General features: G+C 43.7%; 2 protein-coding genes across 4 annotated transcripts; both read right to left on the bottom strand.

Moving 5' to 3' along the window:
• Positions 1 to 1029: 1029 nt before the first annotated feature.
• Positions 1030 to 2066, bottom strand: LOC115769059 (AF4/FMR2 family member 4-like). Its single transcript, XM_030713773.1, has one exon. The coding sequence runs from the start codon at positions 2002 to 2004 to the stop codon at positions 1168 to 1170; it is 837 nt and encodes a 278-aa protein (XP_030569633.1). The 5' UTR covers positions 2005 to 2066; the 3' UTR covers positions 1030 to 1167.
• Positions 2067 to 2323: 257 nt separating this feature from the next.
• On the bottom strand, positions 2324 to 12896 carry LOC115769057 (neurogenic protein mastermind-like). Of its 3 annotated transcripts, XM_030713772.1 has the most exons (6): positions 11266 to 12896; positions 9008 to 9210; positions 5526 to 5723; positions 4025 to 5435; positions 3462 to 3973; positions 2324 to 2554 (listed from the first exon to the last, which is right to left on the bottom strand). In XM_030713772.1, exons 1-6 carry the CDS (start codon positions 12847 to 12849, stop codon positions 2401 to 2403), a joined length of 4062 nt encoding a protein of 1353 aa, XP_030569632.1. In that variant the 5' UTR covers positions 12850 to 12896; the 3' UTR covers positions 2324 to 2400. The 3 variants fall into 3 exon arrangements, with proteins under 3 accessions (XP_030569632.1, XP_030569630.1, XP_030569631.1); XM_030713770.1 differs by lacking the exon at positions 5526 to 5723 and having other exon boundaries at positions 3462 to 4076; XM_030713771.1 differs by lacking the exons at positions 2324 to 2554; positions 3462 to 3973; positions 4025 to 5435; positions 5526 to 5723 and adding an exon at positions 6289 to 7049.
• Positions 12897 to 17225: the final 4329 nt, after the last annotated feature.

Here is a 17225-nt window from a genome sequence, read left to right on the forward strand (position 1 = left end):
ATAAATATGTTTAGCGTTTAGCTTGTTCTTTGCCAAATAATCCATAAAACGGATATTATTTATATAACTTATTACACATAATCCATGTAGAAATAGATGCATAATACATGATTCTATACATACATTGTATAACATAAGCATTTCTTTTTTTTTTTTTTGTATGTTTTCAACATATATATTAAACGTTCTTTTTAAATGTTTTTCTTTTACGTTTTCTATTCTTTTTTTTGTTTTTTTGTTTTTTTTTTTTTTAGAATAATTATTAAGATTTGGAAATTGTTCATTTACAAAGTACATAAGTAGTTGGTTTCTTATATGGAACATGTTTTAACATGGCTTGTGGCAAGTTCTGAAACGGAAGCCCGACACAAACCGAATGAATTTCATTATAGTACAATTGAATTTTTGTTTGTTTTGAGTAGTTTTGCAAGAAATTGTATTTCTTGCCTAGAATTACAAGTTAATGACTTTTTATATAACTTATTTATATGCATGCAGAGTTCAATGCACATGAAAATGAAATTAATTTATAACTATGCAGTCGGTTTTCACGCCAGCGAACGAGCTGTAAATCTTATTGTTTTTAATTCGAACAAAAAATAAAAAAAAAAAAACAAGCGAACTTTTCAATTTCTTGTGCTTGTGTGTGTGACCTTGAAAAATGTTTAAGTTATTAATTCAGTTTTGTTTTGTTTTGTTTCAGTTGTTGTTGGCTTTTTTAATGTAATCAGTTCTTTGAATTCTCAGTTTTGAAAAACAACAAAAATTTGCATTCAAACAAGAAAACGGCTTTAGTTTTAGCGAAAATGTACGATAGTTTCTTTTAGTCCAGTTGGTGCTGTCTGTGTTATCGATATACGTTCGCTACGTGTAACTATCGATAACCAATTACTTTGCGGCATATGATGCCCCGATAATTAGTTAACCTACTTACAAGCTAAACAAGAACACGATCCAAAAAAAAAAAAAAAAAAACAGTTATTTAAATTTAAAAAAAAAAAAAAATTAATTGTGTTGTGATATTATCAGATAAACAAATATGTATATAAATAAACTTAGGCATAGACTACAAATGTACATGGGAGAAGCGCATTTTTTAGTTTTGTTTATCTTCCTCTTCGTCTTCGTCTTCTTCTTTCTTCTTTCACTTTTTGTTTTTGATTTCGCTTAGAAGGGATCGCCCGCATACCAGGGATGCACCCAGGGCGCCGACGGCGGCGGCGTCGGCGGATATATTGTCGGCGAGGGCTGGCCATGCTGATGATGTGCAGCCGCTGCCGCTGCCGCCGCAGCGCTCATATGATGATAGGGCGCGGTAAAGGCGCCATAATAGGAGGCCGCTGCCAGCGCGGCAGCCGCCGCTGCCGATGTCGTTGGCGATGCTGCCGACGAGGAGTTCGTGGACGAGGCCGGCGACAGGCTGGCAATGCCGGCCGCGCAAATGCTGTGCCTGCGATGCATTATGGCCTGCCGCTGCTGGCGCACAGCTGCTGCATCGGCGGCGGCGGCGGCAGCGGCGGCGGCAACAGCAGCCGACGCTGGCGCAGCGCGTCGCACGGCGCGCTGCTGCTGCTGCTGCGAGGCCGCCTCCTGCTGCGCCAGGCTCCAGTCAAAGGTGTTGCTGTTGCTGTTGCTGTTGCTGCTGCTGCGTCGCGGCTCGTGCGCGGCTGCAAGCGGCGGGCTGAGCATATTGACAGCCGCCTTGCCATACATATTGGACAAATAGGCGTGCTCCGCCTCTGCCATGTGCTGTGCAGCGGATCTGCTGCTGCTGCTGCTGGTTTTATTGGCGCTGCTGCTGCTGCTGCTGGCGTGTTGCTGATGTTCGGCATGTTGCCGCTTCTTTTGCTGGCGCTGCTGCTCCTGTTGCTGGCGTGTTGCTGCTGCTGCTGCCGCTGCCGCTGCCGCTGCTGCTGCTGTTGCTGGCTGCGCTGTGTGCAGCGCCAGGGGCAGCGTGTGCGTGTGCGATTGCGTTTGCGGGTGTTGGTTGTGGGAGTACAACATTTCGTATGTGTTGCTGTTTCTGTGTGCTGTTTGTTGAAAGAGTTGCTGTTGCTTTTGCTGCTGCTGCTGCTGTTGCTGCTGCTGCTGCTGCTGCTGCTGCAGATGATGATGATGTTGTTGTTGTTGCTGTTGTTGCTGAATGTGTTTTTGCTGCTGCTGCTGTTGTTGTGGTGCTGGCGGCGGTGCCAAATGTGCCATGTGAGATGCGGGTGTTGTTTTATGTGGTTTGTCTGTTGTTGTTGTTGTTGTTGTTGATGAAGATGTTGCTGTTGTTGTTGCTGCTGCTGCTGCTGCTGCTAACATGTTATTGTTGTCTGTGACTGTGGCTGTTTTTGTTGTTGCTATTGTTTTTGCTGTTGATGTTGTTGGCAAATGTTGTGCTCCCCAGCTTAATTCCTAGCTTGTGCGCGTACGCTTCGACGGCGGCTGCTCCGACTGGCGTGTCATGAATGTCAACTGTGTCATGTACTTGATTATGTCGCGTACCTGCACCAGCGGCATATTCTCATTGTAGGTACGATCGTACTCCATCAGTATCTGTACTTGACGCCTGTGATGAGATGAGATTGACGAATAATAAAGAAAAGTCAGGTAAATCGTTGGACTCGTTACATATTAACTCGTCACATTCACTCGCTCTAATCACTCGATACTTTCATCAACTGTGCACATACTCTCGCTGCCTTCACTCGCTCAAGTCCACTCGCTATGCTTACTCGTTACTTTTACTTGCTGCTTTCACTCCCGTTACTTTTACTTGCTGCTTTCACTCGCTACGCTTAATCTTTAACTTGCCACTTTCACTCGCTAAAATCCACTCGCTACGCTTACCCGCTACTTTTACTTGCTGCTTTCACTCACTAAAGTCCACTCGCTACGCCCAATCGTTACTCTTACTTGCTGCTTTAACACGCTGAGTTCCACTAGCTCAACTTAATCGTCGATTCTTTCACTCGCCAAACTAACTCGCTGCAGTTATATTTTAACCTTTACTCGCTGCATTTACTTACAATTTTGACTTGTTGCACATTCACCCGCTAATTAATGCTAAGCGTAATATTCGCCAAATTCTACACGCTACATTTACTCAACACTCGCTCAACTTAATCGTCGTTTCTTTGGGCTGCTTTCACTTTCGCTAAAGTAGCTCGATGCAGTTATGTTTTAAGCTCCACTCGCTGCATTCACAACATTCACTCACTAGACTCACTAACCTGCCACTCGCTATATTTGATTGTTAGCTCGACTCGCTAAACTTACTCGCTACTTTAATTTGCTAATGCATACACTCGCTACATAAACGCCTCACACTTTTAGTAGCAGCGAATAACTGAAGTCTCCTGTTCTAGATGCATTCACTCGTTCACATGAACACGCTAATTTTACTCGCTGCATTCGCTCGCTACTTAAATTGGCTTAAAACTGAACTGAAGCTATAGCAAGAGTGTTCGACTTACCGGTTCGCCTTGTAGAGCTCAACGTGGAGCGCCTCAATTAGCCGCTTGCAATGATCCAGGGCGACATTGGGAAAGAAGTTCTTCTGGAATTCGGTGAGGGTCATCAGCTGTTCGGAGTCATTGTAGGCCTTCATATTGATGCAGGGCACCAGATGCTTATCAACGCACACCTTCTGCACCTTGTACGGCGTCAGATTCATGCTGCTGGTGGGTATCTCCGGTATGACGCACAAACGCTGTGCCCCATCACCGGACGCACTGGCGCAGGCAGCGGCCAATGCCGCATGCCGTTGCAGATGCATTGAGGCGCTGTTGGCGCTCGAATTGCCCGAACCACCGCCGCCTGAGCTGCCGCCATTGGAGCCGCTGCCGCCACCGCCGCCGCCACCGCCACCGCCACCGCCACCGCCGCCGCCGCTGCTGCTGCCGCTTCGGCCGCCATTCTGCTGCAAGTGCGCCAATGCGGCGGACATGCGCTGATGCTGGGCAGCTGCCGCCTGCTGCTGCTGCTGCTGTTGTTGTTGCTGTTGCTGCTGTTGTTGTTGCTGCTGCTGCTGTTGGACGGCTGCGGCCGCCTGCTGTTGCTGCTGATGAAATGCGGAGGCCGCTAGCGACCTTCGGGATGAAGACAAATCGATAACATCAGTGGGCGTTGTGCTGGGCGTGATTGTGGTGCTGCCAATGCCGTCCAAGTGGCAATGGCTACCACCGACATTAAATGTTGCCTGATGGCTGTGTGACTGACGACCGTAACCGCTAATCGATTGCTTCTGGTGGCGTCCACCAACGACCCCACCAATTGCACCACTCCCACTACCACTACCACTACCACTTCCACTGCCGCCGGCCAGCGATAATATGGCCAAGGGCAGGGCATTTGATTTCGTGGAACAAATGACGCTCTTTTGCCTACCCGCACCACCCGCACCACCCACCAACCCACCAACAGCAGCAGCAGCAGTCGCCGCACCACCATTGCAACTGCTGCCGCCGCCCAGCGGCGAGGCCGCCGTTGTGGATGCACTCGAGCTGGAGCAGGAACTGGACGGTGAGTGCAGAAAGTGTCCCGGCGGCAATTGTGGCGTTATTGTCACATTCGGATTGGAGGCCAGCGACAAGGTGGTTACACTGGCACCACCAATTGCCGGCGACATGGGCGGCGATATGTACGAGTTAAGGGGATGTGAATTATTATTATTATTATGATTATTATGTTGCTGTTGCTGCTGTTGCTGTTGCTGCTGCTGTTGCTGCTGATTCGCATTGGTCTGTATGGATGTGGAGAGATCAGGATTGGCTATCACCTTGTGTATAACGGCGCGCATCTCGTCCGTCATATTAAACTTCTTCTCAAAGTCCTCCAACGCTTGCGTGGAGTTCAATGGTATCGTGGTAACACCTCCACCAACACCGCCAACAACACTTCCCCGTTGCTTTCTTCCGCTTGATTGCTGCTGCTGCTGCTGCTGCTGTTGTTGCTGCTGTTGTTGTTGTTGCTGCTCATCGGGTATGAGGGGCGGCACAGTTGGCTTGGTAAAGGTGCCGCCCACTGATTTGCTGCTCTTGCTGTTCGCCTGCTTATTGGGATTATTGTAGTCGAGCATGGTGATCAGATCCGTGTCGAGCGGCAGCGATGGCAACGCCGGAAAGTTGCCAACCAGCCCAGAGCTGATGTGCGATTTTGGCGATGCACTGGCAACGCCGCCAACGCCGGCGCCGCCGGCGGCAGCGCCCTTCATTTGCTGTGTAAACAATAAACGTTGCGTCGGCGTCAACTGATTCCAGAGCGCCAAATTTGTATAATCAGCGCGCGTCGAGGGCATATTATAGTTGAAGGGACTGCCCAGCAGTGCGTGCATATTGGCAGCGACGGCGGCAGCGGCAGCGGCAGCAGCTGCAGCAGCAGCCGAGGAGCTGCTGTTGCCGCCATTCGGTGAGCAGCTGCTGCGGCTGTTGTTGTTGTTGCTGCTGCTGCTGCTGCTGCTGTTGTTTGCCGTTATCTGGTTTTTGTTGCTGTTGTTGTTGTTGGTGGTGTTGGCAGCGGAGGAGGAGGAGGGCGTAGACGAATTGTTGCGCGTACTATTGTTGTTGTTGTTGTTGGCAAGGACATGACCGTGATGGCCACGTGGACTGTGCGTGTTTGGGGAGTGTTGTGCATGGTTAAATGTGCTATGGTGTTGTTGTTGTTGTCGTTGTTGTTGTTGTGTCTGTTGTTGTTGTTGTTGTTGTTGTTGTTGCACCAGTGATTGCTCGACATTTGACCTAGAAACATTATATACAATACATGAGAGTCGCATTTAGCTTGGCTGCAAAATTTCCAGTTTTTTTTTTTTTTTTATTTTTTTGCTGTTGCTTTTGATTTTTGTATAAAATTGAAATTTATTTTACTCTTTTTTTTTTAATTTTCTTCAAGCATTTTTCAAATTTTGTTGATACGCGCCTAACACTTTGCCACTCACAATACACACGCACACACGCACACACTGTTAACTGTTAAATGAATGCATTTATCGATTATTTGCGAACTTACGCGCTGCAAAGCTTGAATTTGCCTAAGTCTGGCTACTCTTGCTGCCAGATGCCAGTGTTGCTCTACTCTGTGCATTCGATTAAAACACTCCAACAAAATTGGGGCTTATTTTTTTGTTGTTTTTTTTTTTTTTTTTTTTTTTTTTGGTATATTTATTTGTATTATTTTAGCCCTAAGCGCTTTATTGCTATAATCTAACACACGTTCAACGTGTGTGTATGTATATGTGTGTGTGTGTGTGTGTGTGTGTGTGTGTGTGTGTGTGTGTGTGTGTGTGTGTGTGTGTGTGTGTGTGTGTGTATGTATGTATGTGTGTGTGTTTGTGTGTTTCTGATATTGAGTACAATTTGCATGTTGTGTGAGATAGTATGTATGTGTGCGTGTGTGTGTGTGTGTGTGTTTGCAATTAACAATATTTGATTTAGTTGCAACTAGCAAGCAGTGTTGACAATTCAGCTGTTTTCTAGCTAGAATTTGGCTGGTTACGTAGCTAGTTAGCGGGAATTAGCTACTCCTTGGCCAATCTGCGATTGTGCTTCTTCTTCTTGCATTTTAGCTATATTTAGCACATTTGTTTGTAACGGCAGCTGGTCACACTGCTTGCATATTGCAACTTCACAGCTAACATTCGTTTTTATTTATTATTATTATTATTATTATAATTGTATTGGTTTTTTCATTTCTTTTCTTTTTTTTTAACATGAACTTTCTTAATGTTTAATATCAGAAAGAAAAAGAAAAAAAAAATAGTATAAATACATTTTGGATTATTGCTTGTGAGAATTTTGTTTGCCAAATTTGATCAACTTGTACACGCATTATATATAATGTTATCTTGATCTCTCACGCACTCTCTCTCTCTCTCTCTCTCTCTCTCTCTCTCTCTTTCTCTCTCTCTCTCTCTGTCTCACTGTGTATGGGGATAGTTTAGGTATCTGATTCTGTGCAGTTGATTTTGATTGCGGCTCTTGTTAATTCGATTCATATCTTGAGGCCGGGGTTGAGGTTGAGTTCTTTGTGGATTGTTGGTGTCTCTGCCATAGGGGGTGGGAGGATACCTGTCACCAGAATTTCTTGTTAAAATTCCATTTTTTTTTGTTTTTGGTTTTTATTTTATTTGTTTTTTATTTATTGTGATTTTGTTTTTGTTGTTGTTGTTGTAAATTGTTGACGTTTTTGTTTAAGTCTGATGTCACGATTGTTCATTTTGATATCATTTCAAGTGCGACAAAATTAGTTAGGGGTAGTCAGTACACACAGCCATAAATTATATGTATGTATATATGTTTGGTTGTATATATATTTCAATATATATGTATGCATATATATATATATTTATATATATATTTTTTTTTTATCGATAAGAATAGCAATAACAATATTTTTTTTTTAAACAAAAGTAAATAAAAAATATTGTTTTCAGAATTGTTAATTGCCTATTTTCATTTTTTTTTTTAATGCGAATTCATGTTTTTCAAAATATGTTGTAGTTCTTCTATCAGCGTTTTATCTAAAAATCTCATTGAAATTAAGGTATATTTAAAAAAAAAATAAATAAATAAAACAAATAATCGGAATGACAAAAAATAGTCTTAAAAGGAAACGATTAGTTGTTTTGAGCCAAGCATAACAAATAGAAATGTTTTTAAAAAAAGCGTTAACAAATTTCAGGGCATGCAAAACTACAGCAAAAATTATTACAAATATAACTACGAAATGGAATGTGTGTGTGTGTTGATGGAGAGCTTTTCATTTTGTTTTTCGAGTCCTGGGCTTAGTATGTTCATCGTTTGTTTTTTGAACTGTAACCCAAACAAAAAATAAAGTGTGAAGGAGACAAAAAAAAAACAACCTATTTTCAATATCGATTTGTGACACAGAACACCCTAATGCATGCCAAATTTAAGAAATCGGCTGGCAACTTGGGTTTTTTGTGTTTATTCTTGGATTATTTTCGAAATTTTAGATTTGTTAGTTACGTGGATAGATAGTTTGTTTAATTTGTATTTAATTTGATATAGTGTCGATATTTTGAAAAACATATGTTGTGAGGCCCTCTTTTAATTTGTTCATATCAAAATATCAAATGCAATGGAAAAGCTCCGTTTTTTTTTTTTTTTTTTTTTTTTTTTTTTTTTTTTGACTACAACAACAATAAGAAAAACATGGAAAGATTTTTGTTTGTATTCAATAATTACAATTAATTTTTTTTTTTTTTTTTGGCGTGTTGGAAATAAATTACGAAAAATAATGTGGCGTGACGTTTTTTTTTTTTTTTTTTTTTTTAGGGAGGGACGGAAAACGAATGGTAGCAAATAAGTTATGCGTGTAACGATTATTTTTCATAATTTCATAACGTACATATTTATCAAAAATGGTAAACACAGTCGAAAATTGTATTAAAATTAAATAAAATGCGTGCACAAACGCCGATATCGGGTTTCTCTTTCAATTTTTCTTCTTTTTTTTTTTTTTTTTTTTCATTACGACTAAGATGAAAAAACAATTGGTGCAAAGTAGAAGAAAACAAAAAAAAAAAAAAATTAAAAAAAAATATATAATAAATAACAACAACTTGCTGCTGCTTTTATACATGTTTTTAATTTAGTTCGTATCACGTGGCACCCTAATGGCCGAAAAATATCCAACTTAACTTAGAGCGAAAAAGTAATGTATGCATGTACACATAATAAACGAATTACAACAAAATTTGAAAAACACAATTTCTGCGCAGAAAAAAAAATAAAGTTTTGTTTTTATACTTTGCTAATCATTAAATATGATTGATATGTATGTCATATATATATACATATAAATAGATATATATATATATATATACATATGTATGCATAAAGAAAAGCAAAATCAAAGTAAGTAGCAAAAAGTAATTGTAACTGTAATTGCAAATTGCTTTCATTATATGTATTTTATGTATTTTTTAAAACGGCGCAGTTACAAATCGATAACAACAAAAATGATATCAATCGATACATCGATTGCATATGTGAATACTTACATGTGATTGGCATTCTGTCCGGCCGCCGAACGAACCAGAGGCGGCGGCGCATTGCCGCCACCGCCGCTCTGACTGTTCACCGAGGACATTGAAATCGCAGGATTGTTATAGGAATACGGTTGTGGGCGGCTTCCACCCAGCATCATGTTGTTTAGATGTTCGCGGTATGTGCCGCGGTTGGCATTCGCATGCGTTTGTTGCGCCTACAGGCAGCCGGAATGAGAGAGAGTAAGAGAGAGAGAGAGAGAGAGAGAGAAGAGAATGGTGAGATAAATTGTTGTAAAAATGCAATGTGCGAGAGTGAGTGCGAGATAAAATAAACCTCAACAGGTTGCCAAGCACAGACACACACACAAAAACCACACACACACACATGCATACGTTTGCTTCAACTACAACTACAACTACAAAGAGAGCATAGCGCAATGTATGTATGTGTGCATGTATGCTTGTATGCATGACCCAGTTTCTAAGCTGCGGCTGCGGCTGCGGCTGCTGGGCTGCTGCTGTGTTGCCAAACTGTATGAAAAAAAAAAAGGTGTATTCAACTAAATTTGTATAGAGAAACATAGGGATTACATTAACTATGCATGTGCCAAAGACTTGGCTAATTAGCTTTGCCCTTTTCAGTACCATTAGGAGATTTACGCTTTTTTATCCTTACCCGCGGCACGTGGAATAAGTATGTGTCATAGCTCATTAAAATCAAGAGTTATATTAAGGACGCTGATTAGCGCGTTTTTCTTTTGAACAAACGAACACACACGCGCGCGCACACATACACACACACGCGCACGCACACGCACACATACGCCCATTCATTGCTCTCGTGCGTCATTTCTGGCGAAGTGGGAGAGAAACAGTGTTACCAGAGGGCGGCAAATGCAACTGCTGACCTTCAGACTAATTAGTACCACAAGTATTTATCTCTTTAATTAGCAAATATCTGCAGGAGTAAGCCGCACACATGTTGGGATTATAACAAAAAAAAAAAAAAAAAAAGGAACAAGCCGTAAATTTGAACAAATTTCGATGCAGCTCGTGAACTATTTGGAAGCTGAAAGATTGAGCTGCAAACATCACAGCAGCTTACACGATCAACGGTTGAGTAGTTTGAACGGTTCACTGGAACTGTTTCGCATGACGTTTTGATTCTGCGTGCTTTTCGCCTGACCTTGTACATTTAATTAACCCCTTTCAAAAGTATTATTCACAAGTTTGTGCTACTTTATTGCAGTAAAGCAACAAAAACGAATATTTGACTTCCCTTTGCATTCATTAAAAACTAGAAGCTTCGATTATGTACTGGACAGACAAATATAGACTACTCATTACCTCTCTCTTAACCTAGTCACAGTTTGGTTGCAAATATTGGCAGCATACGTAAATTGACATTATTATGAAAAGCTTCACTACGTTACGTGCTTAGCGGCGACCACACATGCAAATACAGCCAACTGTTGGAACTGTTGAGCCGAAGAAGTCTGAACGTATTGAACCTATGAACCGTTGGAACTGTGCTAGTTCAAGGGGTGAATTGGTTCACGGCTCCGGCGAATGCTTGCTTAAGCAAAGCCGTTCGATTTTACGTGTGCAGGCAGCGCCATATTCTGTTTACAGCTTAAAACGATCGAAAACGACTTCAAGTTATTTCGATAGTTGGCAATTGTCCCGCCCTGTCTAATGGGCGTGGTTGCAATATTTTATCAGGTTTTGCGGCTACATAGGGACAAGTCGGACATTGCACAAAACCAAACAGCTCTCTTTTACTGTGTGAACAGAGTATAAGGTATACAAATCAGGCCACACATACACACAAAGGTATCAAATTATCCAAGCATCGCAGTTGCCGGAGTGGGAGGTAGAGAGAGGCTGATAATGTTACTGTTAAACGGAAGGGGGGGGGGGGGGGGGGGGGGGGTCACGGCTGCCACTAATCATGCAAATGTAAAGCTGGCAGCATTTTGGTACTAAGTACCAAAGAAAGGTACATTTGAATTTAAAAACAACCAGCGTGCGCAAGAAAAGGTACTTTTCTTTTTTGTGACGTATGCATATGGTGAATTCTCAGTAAATTGTGGTACTTTTTGTTTGCGAAGTGGCAACCGTGGCGGAGAGCGCAACTGTGTTGTTGTTGTTGTTGCTTTAAGTGAGCGAAAGACGATATCGATAACAATCACGATAGGCCCCCGTGTTGATATTGGATAATTGGCCTATCGATATTTTGCAGAGCACAGCAAATATAAGAAATTACTCACCAACATTTGAACATGTAGTTGGGGCACATTATTCTGGCTATTCATCCAGCCACCGGTGGCCAGCGCCTGGACGGTGGCCTGCGTCAGCATGCGCGTATTGCCCTGCGTCTGTAGCATGGCCGCTGCCGCTGCGTGTGTATTGAATGCAGCTGCTGCTGCCGCCGCCGCGGCTGACGAGAAATTCCCACCGTTTGCCACACCATTGGCAGCGGCAGCGGCCGCGACTGCGGCCCGCTGCTTCATCAAATGCTGCTGCTGCGCCGCAGCCGTCGAATGCTGCTGCTGTTGCTGCTGCTGCTGTTGTTGTTGCTGTTGCTGCTGCTGATGCTGGGACTTTTGTGCTGCGGCTGCGCTGCTGTTGCTGTTAACGCTGGATGTTATCTTTGGCGGCGGCGCCGATGGCTGACGCGTCCAGTTAACCGAATTGTTGGCATTCGAACGATTGCCGATCAAGAGATTGGAGTCGACCACCTTGCTGGGCCAATAGTCCTCGAATTCGGTGCCATTGGGAAAATAGCTTTTGATGTCTGTCAGCGAGATGACGGCAACATTTTCGCTGGAGAATAGCTCGTTGCGTATGCCCTGGACTTTGCAGCAGAACTTCAGATAGGCCAAATCCCAGCCGTTTAACAGTTCGGCTTTTGTCTTAAGATTTTCGGTTTCGCCTTCGAAATAGAAAAGCGGCACCACCTGCTGATTGTTGCGCACGGTATACGGCACAACGGACTCCTTGTTGATGCGTATGAAGCCGCATTTCTCCGACGGCGTTTTGCTGCCGCCGATCAATTTGCGATAGCATATATCGAGAAATTGATAAAATTTCGATGCATCGCTTAGACGCACAACCAGATCCTTTTGCGTGAATATATCGCGTCCGAATTCGACATCGCAATGCTTGTGATTGATCTCGATAAAGAGGCGCGCCTCGGCATCAGTTATATAATAGCTGCGCACACAGGTGCAGCTCGAATAGATGTCCGGATGCAGGTAATTTAGATATTTGCCGAGCAGCTTCAGTTCGATCATTCGCACAGAACAATATTTCTCCGATTGCCTGTATATATACGGTATCGATACTTTGCCAAATTGCGCCCAACCAAAGTGTCCCTTTATCGATTCCTCATCGCACGGCCCGCCCGATGATTTCTTATCGTTATCGCCGCTTATCGCGCCATTGGCACGCCCATTGGCCGCCAATGCGGGCACCACCTGCATTGTGCCGTTCGGCAGCTTCTGATGCCGCGACAGGTAGCTCATTATATTTGTCTGGCCATTGCCATTGGTTAACGGTGGCTGCATAGCACCAACGCTGCCGCTGCCGCCGCCAGCTGCTGCTGCTGCTGCGGCGTTGGCGCCACCGACGCCGCCATTTGCATGCTGCATGGCCGCCTGCCGGCTGGCCTGCTGGGCGGCCTGCTGTTTTTGCTGCTCCTTCATTTTGGCCGCCAATTCGCGTATCTCGGCATCATCCTCCTGCTTGACGGGCGGACCGAGCGCACCGCCCAAACTGTTGCCATGCAGCGGCAGCGGCTGCCCATTGGCATCAATCACGCTGGTGATCTGCACATCGTCGCTGCTGGACATGGCTGCGGCTGCGGCTGCTGCTGCTCTCACACTCGCTCGCTCTCTGACGCGCTTTATTTTGTATTTTTGTTTTTTTTAGTCTTGTTTTTGCTTTTATTCTCTTTATGCTGTTTATGTTTTAGTGCCGCTTTAATTCATGTTGCATGTGCTGCAATTAGGCAAAATTAAAATTTTAATAACTGGTTTGTATAGACACAAATATAAAAAAAATAGCACAACATATGACCAGGGGGGAAAGGAGGGTTAAACAAAAAAAAAAAAAAAACAACAAATCGAATTGACAGCAAATTGACACACGCATACAGTGCACACTCTTTCGCTCTCTCGCTCTCTTTGGCACGCTGTCTCTGGCCCGGCATGGGCCAGCCGCTCAGCTGACACAGATATGGCAACGCTGGCGCGGCCGTTGGCCATACACACGCACACGAACACATACACACACACACACACACACACACACACAGCAAAACGTGCTGCTTGCTGCTATGTTGTTGATGTTATTTTGTTGCTGCCTTTTGCTTTTCAACTCTTTTTTCGTTTTGCGTTTGCTGCTGTTGTTGTTGTTGTTGTTGTTGTTGTTGTTGTTGTTTGTATATCTTGCTGTTTCTTTCGCGCGCACTTTTTGCTGTTGTTGTTGTTTATGGTATGAGTTTGGCTGCTGCTGCTGCTGCTGTTGTTGTTGTAGCGTCCGGCAGCGACTGCGCTGCCAGTGTTTTTTTTTTTTTTTTGCTTTCGGTTTTGCAAATTTCTTTTTACAAGCAACTGTCAAACATTTATACACATATATAAAATAAGTTGCATTTACTTATGTATATACTTTATAAACATATTTGTATGCATGCATTTCACTATTTTATTATTCACTTACAATTTCTGATTATGTTATAGTTGATATTGAAACTTGAAAAAAATGTAGTACACAACGGCATAATAGCTACTCTTTTTTTTATTATTATTTTCGTATAGCTTATTGAATTTTATATACAATGTATATGCATATAATTTGTATATATCTATGTATATATATTTTGTGTTTTTGTTTGTTGTTGATTAAACACCGCCGACGCGACGCCTACAACGACGACGGCGACAAACGACGCTAAAAAAAAAACGCTGCTTTTAGCTCTGCGGACTGCGTCGAGACGTCCTCCCGTCTTCGCAATACACAAACGAGTGTGATCGTTGTTACGAAAATTATTTCAACGAAGTCAACTGAAAACTGTCTGCGCGTGTGTGTGTGCGTGTCTGCCACTGTGTGTGCATGTGTGTGTGTGTGTACATAGCAGCGACGTCGACGCTGACAGCGCAGCAGCTTTGTGTGTGTATACACTGAAATACATACACACACACACACACACACACACACACGCACGCATACAATAGCGCAAAAAGAAATACAAAATACATAGAGCTGACGCTACTGCCGGCGCTGCAGCCGCAGCCGCAGCAGCAGCAGCAGCAGCAGCAGCGGCTGCAGAGGCACGAACATGCAACGAACATTTTGCCGAATTGCTGTTGTTGTTGTTTTTGTTGCTGCCTGTCCACCACCACACACCTCGCAACCCCCTTGTGCACTTCTTCTGCCGACTAGCTAAGCGGCGCTGCTAGCTACATCTAGTACAACAACGGCATAGTTACAGTGGTGCAATTCGATTTAAGCTGGGCAACAGCACGAGAAATCAATTTATGTACATACATTCAGGGCAAATCATGGAACAAATCATTGATACATAACTTTAAACGAATACATCAATTTGTTGTTGTTAGAAGGCCTTGGCAAGTTGAAGACCCAATTTTTTTTATCTATGTATATCTATATGTATATGTATATATATATTTATAAATTTTTTGTTTGTTTCCAAGTGGGTTGTTTTTAACGTATTTTATATATATATATCTTAGGGGGCAAATCAAGAAAACTAATATCCAAAAATGTGCCAACAACTATTTAGATGCGAATGGGGCTTGTACCCACTCTTTGTGGCATTTTGAAGTTATAAATGAAACAAAAACATAAAATATATAAAAAAAAATAAAACAAGTTTTTTCTTTTCCAAAAGATGACATTTTGAGAAAAACTCATTATGTTAGTAACGAAATATAACTGGAAAAACTGTGGAGCATAAACAAAGTATTTAGGTATAAAACTGTGTGCTTAAATATTTGGAGAAGTTTCGGAATATAATTACGGCCAGAATCATGCATATTGCACCACAGTGCAAGCGAAGCTTAAGCCATGTACGATTCATATAGAGCTAGAGCTGATGGCGGCGACGTCGACGGCTGCGTCTGACGCTAGCTTTGGCTCTGGCTCTGTGCTCTGCTGCGCTGTGCCTTGGCTGCAGCGTGGGTCAAATATGCCACAGTCCAGCGGGCCTGCCGCCCGTGTGCATGTGTGTGTGTGCGTGTGGGTGTGTATTTTGGGGCAGCTGAGCGCACAGTGTGCGGGGGCGTCTCTATTTTTGGCAGCGCTATGCTAACCCCGCCCCGCCACCACCGCCAGCAAGAGCAACAACAGCAACCCCCTACCCCAACACCACCACCACCACCACCACCACCACCACCACCTTCACCTCCACCTCCACCACCCGGCTCAAACAACGCGACCCCTGGCAATACGACTTTCGTATGGCATGCAGTCGCATGGTAGCCGGGTACGCTCACAGGCCCTGGCTCTGTGTACGCTCCCTTTCTCTCTCACGCTTCCTTTCTCTCTCACTCGTTCGTTCGCCCTCGCCCTCACGCTCGCGCTCTCGCTCTCCCTCTCGCTCTGCCGCTTGCTGGCCATCTCATTCCCTGTGTGTATGTGTGTGTGTGTGTGTGTATGCAAGAAGTTTTCGTTATTCGTGCGCTCTGTGTGCTCAAGAAAGGCCCCGCTTCGGTCGGCAGCAGCAGCGGCAGCAGACAAGACAGCAGCTGCCGACGACATTGCGGACAGCGGACACGAGAGCGCTTCGTATGTATGTGTGTGTGCGTGTGTTTGAGTTGTTGCTGCTGCGACGCTAGCTGGGCCATTGTACGGTAAAAAGCAAAAACAGCGACGGAGGCGTCAGCTGCGCAGCACTAAAAGGTCGCACTTTGAGTGCATTTTCCACAACCAAAAAAAAAGAAAGAAAGAAGTAGAGAGAGAGAGAGAGAAAAAAAGCATTGAAAAGCAAAAAACAAAAAACAATTTCAGCTGCGCGCTTACCTGAACCGGGCCATAAAACGAACTAACGCGCTCTCAGCCGCTCTCCCGGCCTAAAAGCTTGTTCTTCTATTAAAGCAGAGCTTTACTTTCGCAGCTGCGTCTAAAATTAGGCTCGTGTGCCTCTCTGTGCGTGTGTGTGTGTGTGTGTGTGTGATTTTTCAGCGATTCGCTAATTAGTCAGCTGTGTTGGGCCTTTACCGTATTTTGTGAATACCAAATAAGCTACGGAGGGACTTGTGTTTTCCCTAACGTTAATTACAATTCATATATGTATGTGTGCATGTATGTGTGCACATTCATAAGCCACACGCACACGCATGTATGTATGTGTGTATGTAAACAAAAAGCAAAACAATATATGTATATGTATGTGTGTGTGTGTGCATACATACACAAACACGCAGTGGCATCGATAAGCATTGGCTTTTTGTTGTTGTTGTTGTTGTTTTTTTTTCTGTCTTCTTCTTTGTCGGGCAGCCCGAACGGCGGCCGCGCAAAGCGAGGCCCCGTTTCATGCACGCTTTGCTATGTAAACACAGCCAAGCATATGTGTGTGTGCGTGTGACTAACAGCAAGAGAGAGAGAGAGCGAGAGAGTGAGCGTGTGAGCGTGTGCTCGCCTCTCGCCATTGATACGAATAGGATGATGTGAGGGGGATGCGGTATGAGTGATTGTAGCTATTTGTGCATTGGCTATACTTCGATATGATATTAACACGAGGTCCGGATGGGAGACGGGGTCGGGATTGGGGGCTTCTCGCTCTCTCCAGTGTTTCCAAGCGTGCGTGCCACGTCACACAGTGCAAAGGTAATCCGAAGCGTGCAAGTCCTTCTTATATTTCTCTACACGTGTGTGATTGATAGGTTGGTTATGCAATTATTTGTAATACCATTTAGCTGTTATACAATTCATGTCTAGCCTGTTTGAGTGATTGATTGAATGACTGACTGACTGATAGATCGAGTAACGGACTAATTGAGAAGAGATTTGTGTTATTAGATGATTGAACGGCAAACTGATTAATTGACCAAGTGACAAACTGATTGACTAGCTGACTGACTGATTAACTGATTGACTGCCAAACTGATTTATTGTCTGCTTGACTAGCTGCTTGACTGATTAACTGACTGATTGACCAACTAATTATTTGGCAGACTGACTGACTGAATAAATGATTGCCCGATTG

The sequence above is a fragment of the Drosophila novamexicana genome, unplaced genomic scaffold, assembly GCF_003285875.2.
Source record: "Drosophila novamexicana strain 15010-1031.04,08,12 unplaced genomic scaffold, DnovRS2.1 tig00002241-arrow-arrow-pilon, whole genome shotgun sequence".
In the NCBI taxonomy this organism is placed as follows: domain Eukaryota; kingdom Metazoa; phylum Arthropoda; class Insecta; order Diptera; family Drosophilidae; genus Drosophila; species Drosophila novamexicana.